The sequence below is a fragment of the Kogia breviceps genome, chromosome 8 (assembly GCF_026419965.1).
Source record: "Kogia breviceps isolate mKogBre1 chromosome 8, mKogBre1 haplotype 1, whole genome shotgun sequence".
NCBI classification, from domain to species: Eukaryota; Metazoa; Chordata; class Mammalia; order Artiodactyla; family Physeteridae; genus Kogia; species Kogia breviceps.
In genome coordinates this window covers 29,946,273-29,970,185 of record NC_081317.1, presented here as the reverse complement: position 1 = coordinate 29,970,185, position 23,913 = coordinate 29,946,273, and the positions used below count along the sequence as shown (strand labels likewise).

The 23,913-nt window shown below is 38.9% G+C and overlaps 1 protein-coding gene across 3 annotated transcripts in view; it reads right to left on the bottom strand.

Moving 5' to 3' along the window:
- PLPPR1 (phospholipid phosphatase related 1) overlaps positions 1–23,913 on the bottom strand; it is a 262,742-nt gene that overhangs the window by 21,833 nt on the left and 216,996 nt on the right. For all 3 annotated transcript variants that reach the window (XM_067040120.1, XM_059072865.2, XM_067040121.1), the window contains one exon: positions 11,030–11,162. In XM_067040120.1, coding sequence (XP_066896221.1) covers positions 11,030–11,162 — 133 coding nt within the window. The remainder of the gene's footprint in view (positions 1–11,029; positions 11,163–23,913) is intronic.

Genomic DNA, 23,913 nt, shown 5'->3' with positions numbered 1-23,913 from the left:
GTAATGCCCATCTCTCCCATTAGGATTGTAGAATATGCGCTCTAAAGAGCAGAGAACACATCTATTTTTGTTCATCACTGTATCCAAGCACCTAGTATCAAACCTGGTCCATAGCAAACAAATATTTGTGGAATCATGAATCAATTGCTGAAGAAACTTCAGAGAAGATTGACAGAAGAGGGTAAAAGAGCGTAGGAACTTGTCCAAATTTTCTAACTCATGTTGGTGTCTCACATCCCTGATTCTGTTGAACATGGGTTTGACAGGAAACCACTTGGCATGTATGATGTAGGGACCATTTTTATGTCACAAAATTCTGCATAGTGCTAAGTGCCTTAGCAAACAGAGGATAATTGAAAACTGGGGCTTTGTAAGTGTCTCAGGAGTCAGAAAACTTAAATCATAATTTGGAAATCAAAGCACTCTCTATTTTCAATGCAGCAAGAATGAGAAAAGAACCTTAATTTGGAGTCTGAAGATCCATGCTATATATATAGGAAAGACTTCCTACTGTAGACATTTGTTAAGCACAAGAAATTGGAAATCATGATACACCTGGGTACAGTTTTACATAGACATGCACATCTTTGGGACAAATTGCCCTGTTTTTGATTCCGAGAAGTTGCAATGATTGTCAGTTTAAATATTAACACATGGGTACATGAAAGCATGGCTCCTACATATTTTTCATATGGAGAAACTAACACATAGAATTCAAAAAAAAAGGATAGTGGAAAAGACATAAAAACAAGTTATCTGGGTTAGGTTGGTAATAGTACTCTCTGAAAAGGGGAGGGAAATCTTACTCCTTCCTCGGCATATGTTCTCAACCTCTTACCAAACATTTCTGAAAGAGGACTGCTCTCCTGTCTGTGTTAGCAGAACAATACAATGGAAGAGAATTCAAGAACGGTGTTGTGTGAGATTAAGTATAGTTGAATGTTTTCTCATTTTCAGAAGTTAATCAGCTTTGTGAATCTTTTGTGGTAGTTCTTCTACAACGATGTTCAAAAAACATGGAAACACACTCTCAACTCAATTCCTGGCCTTTATTTTAGTGGGAAAATTGATGAAGATCTTATCCCACACAAACAAGTACAAGCAAGTGGCATGTGGTCACCATTTTGACAGCAGAAGGGGGGACATCTAAGGAAGTCTTATGTTCACTTTCCTCAAAGTACATTCTGATTCAATCAGCAGGTCTTAATTCTAGATCACATCTTTGATCCGAGCACCATTGCAAATGGAATACAAGATACAAAGAAATGAATACAGTTCCTTTTTGCTTTTCTTTTTGCCACATCAAGTTCCCTAGTGGGAAATCTCAGTGGAGAAAGTAATTTTGCTGTTGCAAATGTGCTCTCAGTTCACCTGTGAAGAGCCTCCCTTCAGGAAACAACCATTTCTTTAGAAAAAAAAGACATGGTGAAATGTTTTCTCCGTAACATCTTTTATTCAAACTAGAAGTTTGCTAATGAAGATGTTTTATCTGCAGTTACCATGTTCATCCCATTTCCTAACAAGGTGTACTGAGCTGATGAGATGTTTAAATAAGACTGCCATGGATACTAGGTAATGATGATAATAATGTAGCCAATACACTGTGTTTAGTATGTACTAGGTATTATTCTAAATGCTTTGAAATATTAGTTCATTTACGTCTCACCACAACTCTTTGAGGTAGACACCATTATCTCCCTTTTACAGATGAGGAAATTGAGGCACAGAGAGGTCAATTAACTTGACCTAGTTCACACAGCTAGTAAGTAGAAGAGCTGGGATTAGACACTAAATAGTTATGGCTCTAAATCCAAACTCTTATTCACGACCCTCTAAGCTTGTATTTTCATGTGCTTATGAAAATATATGGGTAGGCGTCAGGCCATGAAAAAGGGCACTTTAGTTCTCACCCACGCGCTGAGAAGAGGCAAGGATTTAGAGCATGCCCCCGATGAAATGTTTGCCCTGTCATAACAGAACAAGAATTCCTCAATATTTTAGCCAATAATTTTCCAACAAGAAGATGGTAGAATACCTAAGATATGTCATCATTGAATGAGGCACTTTTCTCATCACTTTGAATGAATGAATCTGACTTTGTTTCTAGTCTAATACAAACACCATCAGTGCAAATTGATCTACACACATCAAATATTGTGCTTCAAAAGGAAGTTTCTGACAGAACTAAATACATCAGTTCCTTGGATGGTTAATTTCAAGGGTTCACAGAACAAGATTCTTGGGTCTGTCTTTCCTGTGTATGTCACAGAAACACCAAAGGCTGACAGCAGTCTGCTTGTCTGGATGTCATGGTTTTAATCTGAAGAACAGATTTTATTAAAATCAATCTGAACCTCAGTTACTTTATCTGTAAAAGAGGTTTTAAATAGACCTAAATCACTGGGTTATTAATGCAAATCATAGAAAATAGTTGTAAAAACCATTTTGTAAGAGATCTATGTGAGATCTATGTAGATATTAGGGACTCATTTTTATAACTGAGGGATGTGGATATCCTCAGTATTTCAAATAAGTTGATTATAAAATTATTTTGAAAACAGAGGAAAGAGATAAGAACCCTATAATTCTAACAACCTCAAACATATATTCAACTCTCTGTGTTATTCATCCTTTGTATTAATAAAGCACCATTTTTACAATACGATGATCCGGTGGTGTTTAAAGAATACTGTCATTACTGTAACTATGCACCGTGGTAAGGGAAGAGGAAGAGTAATCAACCAGAAAAGCCCCCAAATATTTTTATAAATGACAGAGCAAGCCAATACACTTCTACTCCCCCAAAGCATAAAGTTGCCTGATTTCTTGATAACACGGTTTTATCTCAACAGGAGGGTCTTTACTCTTCAGTCAGGACAGCTCCTGAGGGCTTTCTCTCTCAAGGAGGCCTCCTCTCTCACTCTTGCTGCCTTTCAGTATCTGCTTCTCACTGCCCCTAGGCAGTGTGGATCCAAAGGCTGACGACAAAATCCTGAAAGTTCGCCAGAGGCAATGATAATTTTACAATAAAATGACTGGAGGAGGAGGATACAGATAAGTCTAGAAAGTACACCTAGATACAAACTAAATGTGGAGAGGGAAGATTTTCGATTCCTTACCTACCAAGAAATCTAACATCAGGCAATCAAAGCCTAGGGGGCTTCCAAATAACAGCCTTCAAATTCTGCCCTTTCTGATTCATATTTATAAGAATACGAAAATATGAATAAGTATGATTCGTATCAAGCTGTAGATCTGAATCCACCCCCATTCCCACCACCAGACCAGCCTCAAGTTCCATCAGCAGGCAGCTGCCAGCCCTGTTGGTGACCAACCCGTACTGATCTGGTGCTGTTGCCTTCTGCATCAGCATTTCCTGATCACTTTTATTATGTTCTAATGTAATAATTTACATTATTTTCAAAGCACACACTACTGTATTTTTCTTTTTTAAATTGAGGTGTGAGTGACATGTAACCTTATATTAGTTTCAGGTGTACAATGCAATGATTCGATATTTGCATATATTGTGAATTTTATTTTTTTTTTTATCGTAGAAGACTTTGAAACTGCCCTTTATCAGTTGTTGGGAGTCATTTCTGATATTCAGACAGTATTTTTGTACCTCGCTGTGCCTGATTTTGTGGCATGTAATCTTACATAACATAAATTTAATAAAACATAAATAATAATTTTTAAAAAGTCTTTGAAATACTTTTTTAAACCTTTACAGCAGTGGATTTTGACTGAGGGTGATCCTGTCCCTAGGGGACCTTTTGCAATGTTTGGAGACATTTTTGGTTGTCACTAATGGAGGAGGGGGTGTTACTGGCATCTGGTAGGTAAAGGCCAGGGATGCTACTATGCATCCTACACCCTACAATGTAGGATGTCCCCTCCTCCATACAGAAAAGAATTAACTGGCCCAAGATGTCAATAGTGCTGAGGTAAAAAAAACTCTGCTTTACAGCAAATAAGTTCACTGAAATGCCATGAATTTGCACTGGTTAATCTGAAAAGTGCTAGAGAAAGCATCAATCTTTAGTCATTTTAGTTAGTCCTTAAGCATCAGTCTTTACTTGTCCTTCTAGTTAGTCCTAAGCAGCTCAGTTAGACCTTTCATTTGAGTCCAGCCTCAACCCTGGTGCTGGAAAGGGCCCTCAGAAAAGGGTCACTTGAGTTTCATGACTAAATAACTTCCGTCTTGACAATTAGAGTAACTTAGAGTTCTGGGCCAGGAGTCTTGTTTGGATCTGTAATGCTCTGGTTCAGTGAGGATGACATTCAAAGAGGAGCAGACTTGTTCTCTGCACTGAGCAGAGCAACCAGAAGCAGCCTCATCACAACTTCTTGAGACCTGAACAGAGCTTGATCCCTGGTTATGCCTTTGAAGTCAGCCAAGGCTCCCAGCCTCAGCATGCCTCCCCTCCCTGCATCCAGAGCCAATCCTGGTCCCTAGTGGGAAGCACCAAACATCTTCGTCTCAAAGTCTGGTGGCTTGGCTGCTCCTGGGGTGCAGAAACTGAGGTTCCCTTTATTCCCTAAGATCCATCCTGGCTTTCTCCTCCTCATCTGTTTACCTAGGCTTCAGATCTGGTTCTTGTTGCCGAGTTCTAGAAATATCTCCATCAACTTATAGGCCCATGCCCTGCCTTGCTTTTGACATTTCTCTTTTAATGTCCAGCCTCTGGACTCGGAACTAAAGTCGGGTGACTGGGCACCGCAACTGATTTTTAGACTATGCAGCCGAGGTCAACTTCCACAGTTAGCACATGGAGCTGGCCTAGTTCACTGGGCACCTAGTGTCCTGGGATGGTCACTGTCCTGCTATGAAGTCGCTGCCAATCTAGACAATTCTCATTGTAGGGCAGCCTTTCCCTCCCCATTTAAAATTGCATATCTGCCTCCACAAACCCCCTATTTCCTTTTTCTACATTATTTTCCCCCATAACACTTACCTTCTCACAAACACAATGATTTACATATGATTTATGATTTTTAGTTTAATGCCTGGCTTCCCCCACTAGAATATAAATTCAACGAGAGCAAATAAATCTCTGGTTCAGTAATATGTCCTCAACACCTTAATCAGTGTTTTGCATATGGTACATGCCCCAAAAATTACTTGTTGAAGGTTGAAAATATGATCAGTCCCCCCCATTTATAATTATAAATAGTGAATGCAAGTAGAAATGGACTGATTGAATCAAATGGGGTCTCCTTTCAGATAAAGTATATCTAAATGACTTTCAAAATTGAGAAGGATTTTCTAGTTCTTGAAAAGGCTGAGCTTGTCTCAGGGTATCAATTCTTACAACCATAAAACACTGTGACCTTTGAGGCTGCATTTAAAATATTCATGCTTCATTTAGATCACACTTAATTTATGGCAATTAATTAGTGTTACACAAATTAACTGTTTACCATGGTACTTTCTATTCTGTCCAGTGCTACCTAATCCTTAGACCTGAACCTAAATGGCCTAAGACTTGCTTGGTATTTAATTAAATTTTTATTGGAAGTAATAATGGAGCAACTGTGTGATCCCAGATGAAAAGCCCATAATAAACAGTTTCTGGATGACAGGCTATTTTAGGTGCCAAAAGACAATCTAATCTTGGTATATCTGGATCAGTTTTTTCTTTAACTCAAAAGAAAGTTATTCAAGAAGGCAAACAAACCAAAAACCCTCATGGAATTCTAATGCTTTTTATTCATACTTTCAGTATTAAACTAAAAAGTTACTATTTAATATTTACAAGAATATGATTACTCAAGTATATTTGTGAATGAAAAGAATTTAAATATGATTTCCTTATTTTGTCTTTGTTGCTGAAAAGAGAATGTACAGGTTTATCTCTTTTGAGAACTTAAATCTGTGTATGGTTGTTGTTCAATTTAATGCATACCAAAGGAACTGATATAGGAAGGGAAGGAATGGAGAGGGAAAAATGAGGAAAGGAAGAAGCCTTAAATATGTGTCATATTTGACTACATTTGTTTTGATAAAACGTTGGTAAAACTTGTTAGTTCAGGCAAGTTCTTTCATCCCTTCCCACATCATGTAACACAGTGTGAGAAATTATACAACAGTTTAGAAATGGTTACAGAAGTTAACTATGAGGGTTTATAGCTAAAGCCTGGGAGACCAGGCATCCTCTTTTTGTTTATTTGTGGAAGTATAGTTGATTTATAATATTGTGTTAGTTTCAGGTATACAGCAAAGTGATTCAGTTTTATATACATATATTTTTTTCAGATTATTTTCCATTATAGGTTATAACAAGTTGTTGAATACAGTTCCCTGTGCTATACAGTAAATCCTTGTTGCTTATTTTATACATAGTGGTGTGTATCTGTTAATCCCAAACTCTTAATTTATCCCCCTTGCCCTTTCCCCTTTGGTAGCCATAAGTTTGTTTTCTATGTCTGTGAGTCTGTTTCATCCTCCTTATAATGATGAGAACCTTGGGGAAAAAATTTATTGTTGGATTTGTGAATCAGAGGAATTCAATCCTCTCTGTCAAGGTCAACACAATTAGCATTTGTCTACAGGAAGAGATGGTTTAATTTGAATGTTTTCCCTTTGACTTGGCTATTGCCATTTTCTCAGTTAAAATTTACTTTGACTCTGTGGGGTGGGGTGAGGGGCTATCTGTTCAAGTCCCTGCCACACAGCCCAGAGAAGACAGGGAATTCGAGAGCCACGGTGCCACTTTCAGCTCTGCTTTCGACGCCAAACACTGTGTTAAAGGACTTGGCCATTATTTGGGATAGCCTCTATTTTTGCCACTCCTCCCAAAATGTCTAACTCTTTTACTGATTTTAAAATTATACATATTTATGATTAAAAAAATTGGAAATTACAGAATAAAAAGCAAAAAATAAAATTATTCACCCATTAACCTACAACTCAGGAATAACAACAGTTAACGTCTACATTTCTTCAATCTATCTTCTATGGGATACGTGTACACACACACAAATACGTACACACACAAATACATGTTTAGATACATATACACACATACATATCATGTTGCATTCTTTTTATTTAGAAATAATCATAGGTCCCTAGTGTCTTGACTTTTTCCACATAGTGTTATATCATGACTATTTCCCCTTTCATTAAAAATTCTTAAAAAATACCATTTTCTGAGATTGTACCTTATGATGGTAGCATTATTTGTAAAAATTATATTATTGGATATTTCTAATTTATGTTATGACAAAATAATTTTAGTCCATAAAAATTAATTTACATTTCTGATCATTTCCTTAGGAAAGATTATTTGAAGTAGGATTTTGGGTTAAAAAGGAGGCTTATTTTAAGGCTATTGAAATATACTGTCAAATTGCTGTGCAGAAAGGGTATATGAACTTAGTCTCACTAGAACTGTACTAGAATCCCAAGTTTTTTCTCATCCTTGACAGCATAAAGCATTATTTAAAAAAAAATATTTTGCTAGTCCACTGACCATTTTTGCAATGTGAAGCTGATTGTATTTGTTGGGTAAAACTGTTGATAATGGGTTCTAGAATAATTACATAAACTGCAAGAGCAAAGTCATGCCATTTCAGCTTAATTAGAATAGTTAGCTGAAACAGTTGTTATTTTCTAATGCCAGCTTCATGGTGTGTATTTTGGTGGCTACTGGGCTAGAAAAAAAAGACTGTTAAGATCTTTACAATAACATTTCTAATGCATTTTATTACCTTATTTTACTTTAATTTTTTCAAAGGAAACATCTCCATATAAAGGATCTTTACTTCAAGTAATATGTTTTTTTCTCTTATGGAAAAATTTAATCCACAGATACTAAGAAAAAGTTACCCATCTCAAGATAGACCCCTCCCCCCATCTTCAACTCTCCTATATGAAAAGTCAGAATAGACTTTTGACTTTCTCTTAGAAATTGCCTTATTTATGTACCTTAATCTTCTAGAACTAAGCTGAAGAGAGGCAATAAAGTTAATTAAACAGGAGGCAAATGAATATTTAAGAATCAGCATTTATGGAAGCAATTTTAGGCAAATCTCTGATTTAACAGAGTTTAGTTTTTGCTCTTTACTCCTCCAAAAAAATTATGGAAAACCTACTATGTGCCAGGCATTTTGCAATATGCTGTTGATACAAAGTGAAAAAGATATAGTCCCTGCTCTCCAAGGGATCAGAAATAACAGTAGTCCCCCCTTATCCACGGGGGTACGGTCCAAGACCACTCCAGTAGATGCCTGAAACTGTGGATCATACCAAATCCTATATATACTATGTTCTTCTAATACATATATACCTATAATAGGTTTAATTTATAAATTAAGTACAGTAAGATATTAACAGCAATAACTAATAACAAAGTAGAACAGTTATAACAATGTACTGTAATTAAAGGTGAATGTAGTCTCTCTCTCTCTCAAAATATCTTATTGTACAAATTTAATGACTTTTCTATCTTAACTAAGCACTTACCATGGCTGTGGTTGTAATTTTTGCAGTTTGAGGTGTGACAGCAGAACTAGCATGTATTACTTTTTTCTTCTTTACAATTTCACAAACAGAAGATTTGTTCTTACTGTTCAACCTCAGCATGTGATTTTTTTCTTTCCTTATTGAGAACTTTTACCTTTTCACTTAAAGAAAGTGCTTTACGGCTTCTCTTTGGCATATCCAAATTGCCAGCATCACTACTCTTGCGCTTTGGGGCCATTATTACATAAAATAAGGATTACTTGAACATAAGCCCTGCCACATCATGACAGTTGATTTGATAACCAGATGGCCTCGAAGTGACCGATGGGTGGGATAATTTGGACAAAGGGATAATTCACGACAGAGCAGGATGGCACAAGATTTCATCATACTCAGAAAGGAGCATGATTTAAAACTTATGAATTGTTTATTTCTGTAATTTTTTGTTTAATATTTTTGGCTGACTGTGAGTAACTGAAACCACAGAAAGCAAAATCATGGAATAAAAACTTAAAAGTTAATAATTATCATCTATTGAAAACTGGGTGTCAGGCACTTTATCATAGTATTTTTCATCCTTAGAAGATCCCTGATACAGGCATTATTAGCCTTACCACACACTCACAGTCCTTGGGAACAGTTACTTTATCCCATTTTATATCATATTCTTCATCTGCACAGTTAGAACTATAACCTACCTTATAGGGTGTTGGGTGGATCAAACGAAATTATAAAGCATCTAGTCCAGTGTTCTGTATAATAAATATTCTTGCCTCTCCTCTTGTCTTCCTTGAAGCAAGTGACCAAACTCTGGATGTCTTTGAAAGGCACCATTGTTTGGAATGAGTAAACTAAATAGAGGTGACATCATATGGATGAGGGTATACCCAATGAGCCGACTGCAGACGCCCACAGGTCATTCTGCAAATACCATCAGTAAATGCCAAAGGCTATTTTAATGTAAGGGTTACTTCTTTTAACTTAGGTTTTCTTAGCCCTCCCACTCTACTACTTCCCTATCTCCCATGCCAATGTTAGAAGTTACTGCATATTTTTAAAAATTTTATTGAAGTATAGTTGATTTACAATGTTGTGTTTAATTTCTGCTGTACAGCAAAGTGATCCAGTTATACATATATATTCTTTTCGTATTCTTTTCCATTATGGTTTATCACAGGATATTGAATACAGTTCCCTGTGCTACACAGTAGGACCTTGTTGTTTATCCATCCTATATATACTAGTTTGCATCTGCTAATCCCAAACTCCCAGTCCTTCCCTCTGCCCCCCACCCCACAACCACGAGTCTGTTCTCTATGTAAGTCTGTTTTTGTTTCATGGATATGTTCATTTGTGTCACATTTTAGATTTCGTTTATATGTGATATCATACGGTATTTGTCTTTCTGGCTTAGTAGGATAATCTCTAGGTCCATCCATGTTGCTGCAAATGGCATTATTTCATTCTTTTTAATGGCTGAGTAATATTCCATTGTGTATATGTACCACATCTTTATCCGTTCATCTGTTAATGAACATATAGGTTGTTTTCATGTCTTGGCTATTGTAAATAGTGCTGCTGTGAACATAGGGGTGTGTGAAGTTACTGCATATTTGATTTTGATATGATCATTTGCTCATGACTTGAGGAAATTCGACCGTTTTCTATAACAGGAAGAAAAGGATTAAGGATAACCAAAGGAGCTGTGTTCTGGCCCTCACTTTCTCAGTTGTCAGTTCCATATGTTCTAAATGGTATTATGGCTTGTTTTAGCACCATGTTGATACTTTCAGAGTTTTATCCTGGCTCCCATGAACACCTGACCAGTAAGTATTTGCAGGATCTCATTAGAACACTAATAGTTACTTACTGAGTACTCACCGTGTGGGAACTCTGAGAGATCTATATTCCTACCTTTACTCACATACACATTCATTCCCATATTTATAATCATTATCCATATACCCTCAGGATTTTTATAAAAGTCCTAGAAGGAGGGTTATAGAAAATGTCTTAATTATTCCTCATCATGAACACTAATAAAACTATTTGTTTTCCAACTTTGGAAAGGCATTCTTTTTAAGACCTGATGGATTAGATTTTCCATACTTTTTAAAGTTCCCTGCATAACAAAGTTACTGGATAGGAAAGTTTTGTCAGGAAAGTTGATTATTTCTAGTTCATTTTACTGGTGTCTCCTGATGCTGTACCCCCTTGCCTGACTCAGCTAAAGGGTATATGGCAATATCCAGTCAATATTAAAATATATGTCCCAAGGGAATCTCAGATAAGTATTGTGTAGGAGAAAAAAAATCAAAGTTGAAATCATTTGTAAAACAATTTAATAAGTATTGCTTCACTTTAAGGATCAAAAATTTGACTTGGCACCAGGATCAGGCTCAATTTCTGTACTTCCTGGAAAAATCCCCCAAACAACTCTTGCTTTTAAAGTTGATGCTTCCATAGCTTAGGTTATTTTATCAAGTGTGTTCATCTTCAGTAAGTTTAGTAAGTTTTACCTATAAGCGAGGGCTTAGTCCAACATGCCCTTGTACTCACCTATGAATCTTACGATCCTTCGGAGTAAGGGGTTCAGGTAACAGCATTCTCCGGTCAGAATTGTTTTCTCCTGGGCAATCAGAGATTCTCTGGTTGACTTTATGAAATACATGGATATCTCACCAATAAAAATCTGGAGAAGGAATGTTGAAGAATTGTCAAGTTGGATAGCTGTCTGATAAGAGAGACCAGTAGCTTAAGAAAAAACTCAAAACTTCTGAGGCTTCACAATTATATTAGAAGATATCATGTTGGTGAGATGGAGAGTTAAATAGTAATTTGCAGTTAACTCTTCAAAAGAATTAGAGAAAGCAATAATTGATAATTTCAGATAGATTTCAGGCCATAATATTAATTCTAAAGTCATATAAAACCTAAGTTGAAATAATAAATTGAATAATAGAATCTATGATAAGGCTCACTCAGGCTGGATTTGAGTATTTTTAACTCAATGTGTGCACTGCAATGACGCGGAATGACTGGGACAGCCCAGGAGGGCATTATACGCACCCATGGCAATATTACTTCATTATGTGGCAATACTACCATCTTTATTTGAACACATTTGCCTGATCGATATTCTCCTACTCTGAACTGGTTGACTGTCACAGCTTTATGATTGGCATCTCTCGTTATCTTGAACTAATACACGTATGTTACCATTTAAATCATAATGCCTTTGTGTACATTGTAAGCTTCCTGTTGACAGGGATCATATCTTATATTTCTTCATTATGCTTATAGCACCCAGCGCACTGTATTCCCATTTAAAATAAGGATCGGGCGTGAGGGAAGTTGTCACCAACTTTGACACTGCCGCGACTGAAGACTAAGAACCTTCAGTGAATAAAAAGTTAATAACTACCATCATCTATTGCAAACTGGGTGTCAAGCACTTTATCATAATAGTTTTCATGGTCACAAAATCCCTAGTGTTGGTAGTATTACCTTTGCTTTACTGGTGAAGAATGAAAGTTCAGTGTAGTTAAGTAACTTACCCTCCAGAGCATACAACTGGCATGTGGAGGCACTGGGATTGCTATTCAGTACAACTGGGTTCCAAAGTCCACATTTCCCACCACATCATATGCCACTTTTATTTCCTGAACCCTCATTTCAATATTTCCACAGAAGAATGTGATCTTATAATTGTTCTTCTTTGCTATGTGTGTGCTTGTGGTTTTAGATAAACTTCATCAATGTTTTAAGAATTCCTATACCTTATACTCTTCCTATCATTATAGAATATCTGTTTAGACGGATCAAGATGCCAGCGCCATGAATGGCACATGAGAGATGGAAGTTAAGTTATAGAATAGTAAAACTGGAAGCGTCTACAGATGTTTTCCCCTTCCTTTTATGAGGGAGGAACCCGAAAGTCTCAGGGACTTGGCCACACACAGCCAGACAGTGTCTGAAGCAGCTCTAGCAGGTGGTCTATAAATAGATACTGTTATCCCATTGTACAGATAAGACACCTGAGGCGTAGAGGGGTTAAATAATTTGTCCAAGGTCGTCATGAATCCCAGCTCTGGAGCCAGGAAAACCTGGCTCCAGAGTCCTTTCTCTTAACTGCTATACTTTTACTCAGCAGTGATGCAATACGATATTTGTTGAATTTGTGTTTAATGTTGACAACATAGAAAACAAAACAAATGCAATATGCTTTAAACACTAAAAAATGTAGATGATATTGAAGTACAAGATAGAATGGTGTAATGGAAATAGAACTATGGGCAAGTCAGAATGGGATGGAAGTTGGCAGGAAAAGACTGAGTTCAGGGTCAGACAGACAAATGATGGGCCAGCATGGATCACCTTGGCAGGTGCTGTCTATGTATGTCTAAGAATATTTTGTGCCCGACGTCCCTTGGAATTAACAATGTGTTGATGCTCCGTCAGCTGAAAATATTTGAATAGTTTCAAGAACTCAGCCATCCCTCTTTTCTCGTTAGACTTATCTCTGCAAAACAAGGTGCCAAGGGGCTTTGTTTGTCCCCACTGCAATGATGGCACTGCATTACTGTTCTTTATCTTAGTGAACAGATGGCGATAAATTCATGCATAGTCGGTACATGAAATAGCGTTTCCTTGAGGGAGTTTTCTCTGCTCCCACAGACGAGCTTAGGTATTCATGCTGTACGTGAATCTCTTACCTGTGTTTCTCCTTTCCATTTCTACCACAAATTACAATGATAGCATGATTACATACTATCATTGTTATTCCTTGTTATGGGATGTCCCACATGTCTTATTCCGATTATGTCCCCAGGGCATAGCCCAGTGTAAGGTACATAGTGGTTATTCAATGTTGAATGAATTAAGCATATCAGATTAATGCAGGTTTTTTGGAATACAGGTTTAACGAGGTAGACTATAAAGAAACTTTGCCAGGTCCCCTCAGGAAAAGGGAGATCCTGCCTTGTCATTGTTCCCACAACACATTACACAGATCTCTATCCTGACATCTACCCAATTAATTGCAATTATTGTCTGTATGTCCCTCTTCATTTGACTATGATGTCCTTATGGGAAAGACTTTTGCCCTTCTTTGCATGGTAACTAGAACAGGGACTGGTATCTAGTAGATTCAATCAATATTTGTTGAATGAATAAAAGACTGAATCTTAGAGTACCTATGTATGGGTAGAACCCTCTGACCTTAACTTCTCTCAAGATTTCTCTGCAGGAAATTCCCAATGTGGACCAGAAAGCATGCAATTTTTGCTGTACTGCTTGGGAATATAGTAAAAATCAAGGATTAACTAATACAAAGTAAAGTATCTCTTTTAAACTAAATTTACCCATATACTCATTTTGCATTCAACAATTTTGGAGAGGGAGCACCCATTCTGCCAGGAACTGTTCTAGCACAGGAGACGTAGCTGTGAACAGAGAATAGTGGGGGAGACCATAAACAAATAAACTAGTAAGTATATCATGTAATGTTGTGAAATGACATGATTAAAAAGTAAAGCAGGGAAATGGGATGGAGAGTGGTAAACATATAGGAATAAGAAAAGAAATAAGCATTGCTTGCCTCGGCCATTTCAGAAGCCCAAAACATCCTTAACTCTATAAGAAAGAGAGAAGAAAATTCTAGAAATTCTCCATTTAGTGATGGTTGTCACTACTTACACGAGGCAAAAAAGCAAGAAAATGAGAGAGAAAATCTACACAAAACATGTTCTTGTTAAAAATACACATGTGCACACATACACACAGATCTACACAAAATCACTCCAAGGCATACCAAACAAAACTTGTCATGTGAAAAGGGTATGGGGCGCAAATAAATCCATAAGTAAAATGTCCTAAGACTCTCATGTCAAAGGTGATAAGCATTATAAGAATTGATACTATTGGGACTTCCCTGGTGGTCCAGTGGTTAAGACTCCATGCTCCCAATGCAGGGGGCCTGGGTTCGATCCCTGGTCAGGGAGCTAGATCCCGCATGCCGCAACTAAAAGATCCCCACAGCCAAATTAAAAAAAAACAAAAATCAACAAACAAACAAAAAACCAGAATTGATGCTATTGGTCAACAATATTCAAATCACAATTGAGGTATGAAATACAAAAGAAAAAAATCAGAGCAAGGATATATGCTAACCTATATATCTAATTATTGACATAATACTTTGAGTATAATGTTTGTTTTGAGTAATAATGTTTACATAAAGAAGGAAGGAAGAAAGAAAGGGAGGAAGGGGGTCATTTTATAACTTCAAGGTAGGACAGTATTCCTGGTCCATCCAGTTCAGACTGTGATGGACATAAAGGTTGCTGATAAAAATAATCCAGCTCTTAGATCTCAGTGAATGGACTTCATGGATGTTCATTTTACTGCGCTTCTCTGATCACACACAGGGTGCTATTTCTCCATCCACTGGGTTCCATAGTCTCATACAGGGCCTGATTCTGCTTGGAGAGAGAGAGGGAAGATTCTGCTTGATAAAGGTTAGGGGTCTCTTTTCTTTCCTGCCTGGCCCCAGCTGATGTTGGAAGCCATCTACACACTGGCAGGTTTATGACTCTGGTTCTGGCAGCGGTTGGGTTCCTCCATCTGTATCTTTGCCACACACACTCTGCCTCTATCCACCACTCTTTTCAGAGAGCAGCTGGGACATGTGGGACTCTCCATGTGTTCGGCCCTGGCTGTCCTGCCTATTATGGCCTTTCAAATTGTTGGCTAACAAGCATCCTATCACTCATAGCAAATGAGCATACCCTCTGGTGAGAAATGATCAAGGCCAAACTGTAGACCTGGCCATGAACAAACAGCAAGTGAATTCCATTGGTGCATCTCTCATCCTCCAGCTATGCTGGCTACAATCACAAGTGACATGACCTAAGGCACTTAGATAATGGTAAATATAATTTTAGTGAGGATAACTTGATAAATTTGTCTTTCAAATATGGAAGCCCAAATGGCAAGAAACCAAATAACCCTGGAATATAATACATCAGTTTGGTGTGTTATCTTTCAGACTTCCCTTCTTTACAATCTTTAAAGGAGATCTGATAAGTCATAAATAAGTGATATAAATGCAAAATATTTAGGGGATAGTGTTCAGATTTCAAAATATAAAATCTGCAGAAAAAGTCACTGGAAAATGTATTATAATTTCATATTGTAAGGAGGACTCACTACATGTTCTATGTGGCTGTCATCATAAAGGGTGTTTAGAATTCCTAGAATATATGTTTTGGGTTCACACATATGCTAGTTGTAGCTCTGATACTTGGCAATATCAGAGTCATTGCTGTTTCTTGAATGTGGGCTGTTGAGTTGAAATCTCAGCTCCCTCCCTTCTTGATGTGTGACTTTGGGCAGGTAACTGAACCTTTCTGAGTTTCTGCTTTTCTTTCTTTCATGACTTTGAACATGAGGGTAATAACTATATCAGAAAACTATTGAGAGTATTAGAAAATGTATATCAAAACATCTATAGGTGCTCAAAGAATGTTTGTTGCTTTCACTTACTGGTTGGTCTAGGCAAGAATGTGTATTGAAATTGCTTGAAAAATTGTCCTGGATTAAGAAAACATGGTGTGATACTAGCTCTGCTCTGCCCCTAACCAGATGTTCGATCTTGGACCACTTGCTTGACCTCTCTGGGCCTAGTTTCTCATCTTTCAGTTTCTTATCTGTTGGACTAGGAGAACTTTAAGTTGCTTTTCCAGCTCCAACACTACCTTTGCCTTTGTGATAGGAACTGACAAGAGAGGGCTGATTAAGGGAACTGAAATCATGTGATTGGGCTTTAATCTCTCTCCTGTTGGTTAAGCTCTCCAGGGCCAGTGTAGTTTCTTGCAATGCTTCTTCCTTCGGCCTTCATTCACTTTTAAAATCCCAAGGGGCTTTGCCCTCACCAAGTAATCTTCCCTAAAAGCAAAGTGGACACAGCCTGCTCCAGAGTGATCACATTGCCTGATACCTCTGTTACCTGTGTGCCTAAGGACAGCAGAGGCTGGTAGCTCCTCCCTGGATTTCTGTGTGTCGTGCTCTGAGGAAGAGGAGAGGGTTCTTTGCATACTTCTCAATATTAATGTCTAAGTAGCTTCAGAGCTTTCAGTCCCAGGGATTTTTAGATGCTTCCAATATCCTCCTTGGGAAGATTCTTTACTCGTGAGTATTTCCAAGAAAGGCAGGCATGGTTTTTGCCGTAGATTTTGTTTAAAAGTGACCCAGGGGATTTTAAATGTACAGACTATGCTGCCAGTCCTGGCTGCCGACATCTAAATGCTCTGCTTTCATCTTTCCTGATGAGTGCCGGTGACAACCCAGATCTGCAGAGGTCTGGTCCTCTGACCTGCTGAGCTGTGCTTGGTTCAAGAACTCTTGACTTCTGCTTTATCACACCTAAGTGAAAATAAAGGAATTCAGCTCTAGACACTTCCTATGCCTTTCAAAGCTGAATGCTTCAATAGAATCAAGGCCATGTGGTTGATGGCATTTTGGAAATCATTCAGCAACTCACAAATGTTTTGTGGATTGGAGTGTCATTACTGGTCTTAATCCAGGGGTGGCATCTACCCATTCAAAACGCTCTTAAGTTAACACTCGCTATATAATGCAACACCAAGGTGGGATGCTACGTTTCCAAAGCAGGGTATTCTCTTGAGCCTTTTTTTTTTTCTTTCTGGATGGTGGATACAAGAGAAATGGGAATTTAAAATGAGTTAGCTAAAATACTGCTCTTAGTAAAAAGTAAAATTTATTGTGATCACCAAGTAAACTGACCATCACATAATTTTAGGCAAACAGTAGTCTTTTCAAGAAACAAATTATCAAAGCTCCTAACACAATCATCTATTCACCAATCCTTAAAAGGGGCATCTCAAAGGTGGTAAGCAAGTCTCTCCATGGGACAATGTTAAGGGAAAAAATAATCTGTAAAGGAATTTGGAGCACTCATCTGCCACATGGATAGTAAATAGGGAAATGGATATTTTTCTTCAAGGTTTTAAAAAAAAATCCACAACAATTAATGAGGCTTCCACAACAATTAATGAGGCTATCTATAACCCTTTCCCAGAAAAAAAAGTAAATTGTAATGACTAAGTACATTTGCAACAAAGAAAACGTGTTCACGGTAAAAAATAAATAAATAAATAAAGTCATGAGATAATGTACAAAAGGGAAAACGATGTGAATGATGAAGTGTTAAAAAGGGGTTTCAACAGATGAGGTTGTTCAGTACAGGCGCCCACACTGTCTCCCCTTTGCTCTGGCAGCTGCGTCCCTTGCCAGCCAGGCAACAGATGTGCATTTACCCAGAGTCCGCTCTGATCCACACTGTGCATTGAGCGTTTGTATTCATTGCAAGAGCTTATGGCCCAGAAACCCCCAGGTGAAGAGTCGCAGTTTCCTCCAGATTGTGCCTTTCTATCAAATTATGCTTGCCTCTTCCTTTTCCAGGAAATTCTAGATGAGTCTTGTGTGTGTGCGCGTGCACACTTGCACACAAACTGTGAGCTGTGTCAGTTCTCTCAGGCTGGGTGTCAAACGTTCTGCTGCTTCAGTTCTAAGTACTCCCATCACTTTGTGGTGAGGCCAAAAAACAGGTTTACTAGCTATTTCCTCATGCCTGTGGTGCTAGGGCTGAGATAAAATAAGGGTAAATCAGATTCTCCACCGGGTTAAATCCTCTTATCCAAACAGGCTCTCTGCCTTTGATTCTGAGTCTGTGAATTTATTCACGGGGCCTGAGGCAGTTGTTAGCCAGGGTTTCCAGTTGGTCAGAATACACCCTGCAGGTTTCCTGGAAGTGTGGGCCAACACTTTTGGCTAAATCGTTCTGGACGCCATAAATCCCCCAAGCTCTAACCTTTCCTAAGTCCCTGTACAGCTTTCTCCTGTGTGGCCTTGTCTCAACGTGATGCTGATCCTTTCTGACAGCGAAGCACAAAAGGAGAAATAGGAAATGACAGGTCAAACCCACGGCAGTCTTTTCCCTCATGCCTTTCTTGTGTGTCCCTGCAAGCAGCGCCCATCCTTGGAGACACAGGGCAGTTTAGGGTGCTAGGTTTTTCTATGGTTAATGGGCTAGAGCAGCGGTCCCCAACATTTTTGGCACCAGGGACCGGTTTTGTGGAAGACAGTTTTTCCGGGGGGGGGCGGGGGGGAAGTTCAGGCGTTAATGGGAGCGATGGGGGGCGGTAGAGGAAGCTTTGCTCGCTCGCCCTCCGCTCACCTCCCTCTGTGCGGCCTGGTTCCTAACAGGCTGATGACCAGTACCGGTCCACGGCCTGGGGTTTGGGGACCCCTGTGCTAGAGAATACACAGAACACCAAGGACGAGTCCAGGTTGAACTACCTTTTTTGAGAATTGCCATTAGTTTGTGTCACATAAGTCACCCCCGAGGAGTCTTGCCTTCTTTATACTACAGGGAAGACACACAGACACACACACAGACACAGACACAGACACAGACACACACACACACACACACACACACACACACACTCTGTGAAACACCTGGCCAGGCACTGATTGACCTCCCGAAAGAAAGTCAAGAGAGCCTAGGGAGTTGGGAATCTGACATTGGGAGTCTTCCAATTAGAAGGTTCTTTTTTTCATCTCTCATGGAACATTAGAACCAGAAAGATCTTGGAGATCATTTAGCCCAACCCCACCTTTTACGGATGAGAAATCAAACCCAAAGAGGGAACATGCCTTATCAGAGGTCACACAATTACTGGGGCAAAGCCACAACTGGGATCCCTCCCTGTACTGACAGATCAGGCCTGAGACAGGCTGACAGCAGTGTGAGGATAATGAAGGATGCACACTCAGGGGCAGGGGGTGTGCTGAGCTAGGCACTTGGGATCCGTGTTCAAGTGGCCCAAAAATGACTGCTCTAGGATACGCCATATCTCTGCAGGAAGGGGCAGAAGTAAACATGGCTCCTTGCCCCCAGGAGATGTCCCTGAGCAGCAGGGGAGTTCTGCTCTCTGTCCTGTGGCTGCTCACTTATTTTCAGGTCTTGGGGGGAAGATCAAGCACCACAGCAGGGTTTCAAGGTCACTCAGCTCTCTGCCATGAACCCATCAGCTGTAATCAGCGCTAGTTCCTAGCAATGCCCCTCATCGGGAGGAAAAGAAAAGTAGAACCAAATGGGTGGGTAACTGTCCAATTACGTACAGAACTAACTGCGACCTTCAGCAAATCATTTAATGTAGCTAAGTCTCAAGTTACAAGTAACGTAGCTCACAACTGGCCCCCTGAATGAACTCACGGACTCAGAGTCAAAAATGAAGGGAATTGGACCACAAACTTTCTCTATGTTCTTTGGGATGTCTCTTTTCTATTTCACTAGGATGCTGTGAGGATAAAGTAGGCAAGGACTGCAGAATACAAGTAAATTAAAAGATGTTATTCTTGCCATCATCATTTATGGAATACTCCTCAGCATATATCTTGGAGGGCTGCCATCATTATTGGTCACATTTTTCACCCAGAGAAGCAAAGGAATGGAACAGCTGAATCGGGGTTCCATACTTGAAAACTAGAGTAGAACTGTAGGTCCTTAACACTTAGTTCACTATCCATTAGCCATATCCCCATGGCTTCCCATCAGAGCATTTGACCCCATGTCAGTTTGTGTCCTTTGGGGAAAAGGAAATGGTGGAAGATATGTGATCAAAATTTGTAGGCGGGAGAAGAGTTTTTGCTGAAAATCTTAGAATGAAAGATCTATCATTTTTACCCAAAGAGAAGAGAAAATTCATCATAAAGTTCTGTTTTGTTTTTGTCCATGTGTGTTTTTTGTTTATTAGAATTGCTATTTTCAAGTCTTATTAAAGATTGGTCATTTCATAATTATGTCAGAAGAACTGGAATGTTTTAAAAATATATCTTTCAATTCAAAAATACTGCATTGATGTAGAATTTAAACATATATATATAAAACAGAAGAAAAAAGACTGTACCATTAGCACTCAGAGATAACAGCTATACATTTTTAGTTTATTTCTTACTAGTCTTTTATGTGTAATTATAAAATTGGGATTATACTTGTAACACACATGGCGTCTTGTTAGGGTCTATTAAATATTCAGACCCACAGGCAACCACATGCTTCATTTGGCACTGGTCCACTTGGGAGGAACAACAGCTTGCCAACAGGGCAGCATCACACACTCCTCTTTAGCACATGCCATTGCAGTGGTCCAGTACAGTTCAGGTGCAAGGAGACTGCAGACATATCAGAGGATGCAGGAGCCACCAGCTTAAAAGACTCATCATGTCCCATAGGAGTCAATATATTGTATAGCAACTCCATAGACATAGCTTCCAAGTTCCCACATTGGACATGCCAAGTGTCCAGAGTCACTGTACTTGGAAGTCACAGCATGGCACCTTTTCAGGTAATTATAGTTCTCTGAGTCCAGATGCAATTCACCAATCAGGCGTTAATTTTGCCTAGTAACATAGCTGATACATATCTTTTTCTAAGGAAACAGAGCTAGAAAACTAAGGAAAGTTCAAATTCTCTTATAGAAGAGAAAAACGTTTATCTGCAATACTATATACAATTTTTTAGCCTTCATACAAATCATTTCACTAAATCACAAACATGTTTCTTTGCTATTAGAGGTCTTTCAGAAACATGACTGCCCCAAATGTGTTTAGACAATCCTCTAGTGCTGTGTATTTAGCCAAGTTTTCCTTCCGCTCTTAAAACTATCACTGACATGAACATCCCTATATACAAATCTTTGTATTTATATAAAACTCTCCTTATCTCCTTAACATAAATTCAGGGCATGGAATTAATGACTGGGTCTGAAGTTTATAAAACTCTCAGTACATCTCGACCAGCTGCTCTTCAGAAAGAAAATGTCAGTTTACATTTGAATTGTATGAAAGTATCTGCACCTTTAACAACATGGGTTACACTTTAAAACATTTGCCAAACTTATATTGGAAAAATGCTGTATTTAAAATAATTTTTCTTTGATAATTGATTAGTTTAGAAATGTTTATATGCATACAGTCAATTTATTGTTGTTAATTGTCTATTTTTGTCTTTTCTCATTTTTATTTTGGGAAGCTCATCTTTTTAAGTATTAGGAATATTTACATTGGAGTCTCATGCTGCCAATTTTATTTGCAGTCTTTATTTACTTCTTCTTTTGGTAGAAATGCTTATTTTCAGGTAGACAAATCTATCAACCCTTTTCTATCTGCCTGCAACAACATTCCTAATTGAGGATGCTTTTGTGGGTGTGTATGTAGACTTTCTAAGTGTTTGAAATCCATATTTTTCTCACCTCATAATGTGCATTGAAAAGCTTTCCACTTATTTTAAGGCTCTGGAACAGTTTACATAGTTCTGGGTTTTATTCTTCTTTTTTCTTTTTGGTTAATTTATTTTTGTCTGCGTTGGGTCTTTGTTGCTGCGTGCGGGCTTTCTCCAGCTGCGGCGAGCGGGGAATACTCTTCGTTGCGGTGCGCGGGCTTCTCATTGCGGTGGCTTCTCATTGCGGTAGCTTCTCTTGCTGTGGAGCATGGGCTCTAGGCGCATGGGCTTCAGTAGATGTTGCACACGGGCTCAGTAGTTGTGGCACATGGGCTTAGTTGCTCCGCGGCATGTGGGATCTTCCCGGACCAGGGTTCGAAGCCGTGTCCCCTGCGTTGGCAGGTGTACTCTCAACCACTGCGCCACCAGGGAAGCCCAGCTATGGGTTTTCTATTCCTTGAAAGTTTGAAGGAATTTATATTATAGTTATGTGTCCCCAGTACTATTTTGTGTGATAAATTTTAGACATGTTTAAACATCTGTATTCATTTATTCAGCTTTTCTACATTTTAAAGGCATTGTTAGTAAGTTATCTTTTCATAGAATATTATCAATTTTATTGAGAAGTAAGCATGTATTGGCACAGAATTGAATATACAATTTAAATAAAACTACAGTGTAGACTTTAAAGGTTTATATATTTTTGCTTATATATTCTTTTCTTTACTTTTTTTTTTTTTGCGGTAAGCGGGCCTCTCACTGTTGTGGCCTCTCCCATTGCGGAGCACAGGCTCCGGACGTGCAGCCCCAGCGGCCATGGCTCACGGGCCCAGCCGCTCCATAGCATGTGGGATCCTCCCGGACCAGGGCACGAACCCAGGTCCCCTGCATCGGCAGGTGGACTCTCAACCACTGCGCCACCAGGGAAGCCCTGCCTTTCTTATATTAGACTAACCAGGGGGTTGTACATTTTACTTATTAATCCTATTGTTTTCTGATTCACTGATTTTTTGTAATTTTTATTGATCTGTTTCCCTTGCTTTCCTTAGGTGTTTTTGTTTTTGTTTTTTAAAGGGAAAAAACTCTCTATAATTACAAAAAGTAATTGCAAGAGAACCTAGGCAATGATGTTTCCTGGGACTGGGAAGAAGAGAGGAAAATATGTTAGTCAGTCAATGGATCACTCAGGGATTTATGTCTGAGTCCATGAGAAAATGATATGTTTATGGGACAGGAAGAAACCAGGACCTGATTCCAGACTAATTCTAGGACTAGGTAGAGCTGCCATTAAACCATTACAGATAGAACCCAATGTGGCCTCCAGGTTTTATCTGAGGAGTGAAGTGTGTCACCTTTTAAGGTACTTAGAAGGGTATCTTTAATGCTTTCTCTTAGTCCTCGGGCTGGTGAGAAAGGAAAAGGGAAAGGTAAGAGGAACACGGAGATCAGCCTTCCTCTGGGAGAGGGCACATCCCCCATCGCGCTAAAGAGGAGGTGATACCAGGGTTTCAGTGGAATCTCCTTCTCTGCAAGGAGAGGAAGTTGGTCTGTGATCCTGAAGAATGTAAAGATCAGTTTCCAGCCAGGTTCTTTGTTTTCTCGACTTCTAACCATTTAGTCCGTACCAGATGCTGTGCCAAGTCATTTGTATGAAGCATCTTATTTAAGTCTTGACAACTCTGTGAAATAGGCAGTCACGTTATCCCCATTTTGGGGGGAGGGAACAGTTGAGTGACTTGCCTGAAGTCACATAGACAGGATGTGAACCCTGGAAGGTCGGACTGCAAAGCATGTGTTTGTAACCACTGTGATAGATCATGTTTTATCACTGCTGACTTTAATTCCTATGGCATAGCCTTATTATTTAAGGGGGAGCTTGTCAAGTCTAGGATCAATGATCAAAATGAACTTAAAGTACTACGACTCATTATGTCCATATTATTTCCTCCTCAAAATTCTATTCTATTTCTCATCTTACAGCAAGTAAAACATTTGCATAGAAAACAATACTCGAACTGAATGTCTGAGCAATCAGTACATTCCCCACCATGCCAGTCGGTATTTTTATTACTGCTCCAAGGAGAGGGGAGTGGGAGAGGGCAGGTAGGGGAGGAGGGAGAGTTGGGGGGGAGGC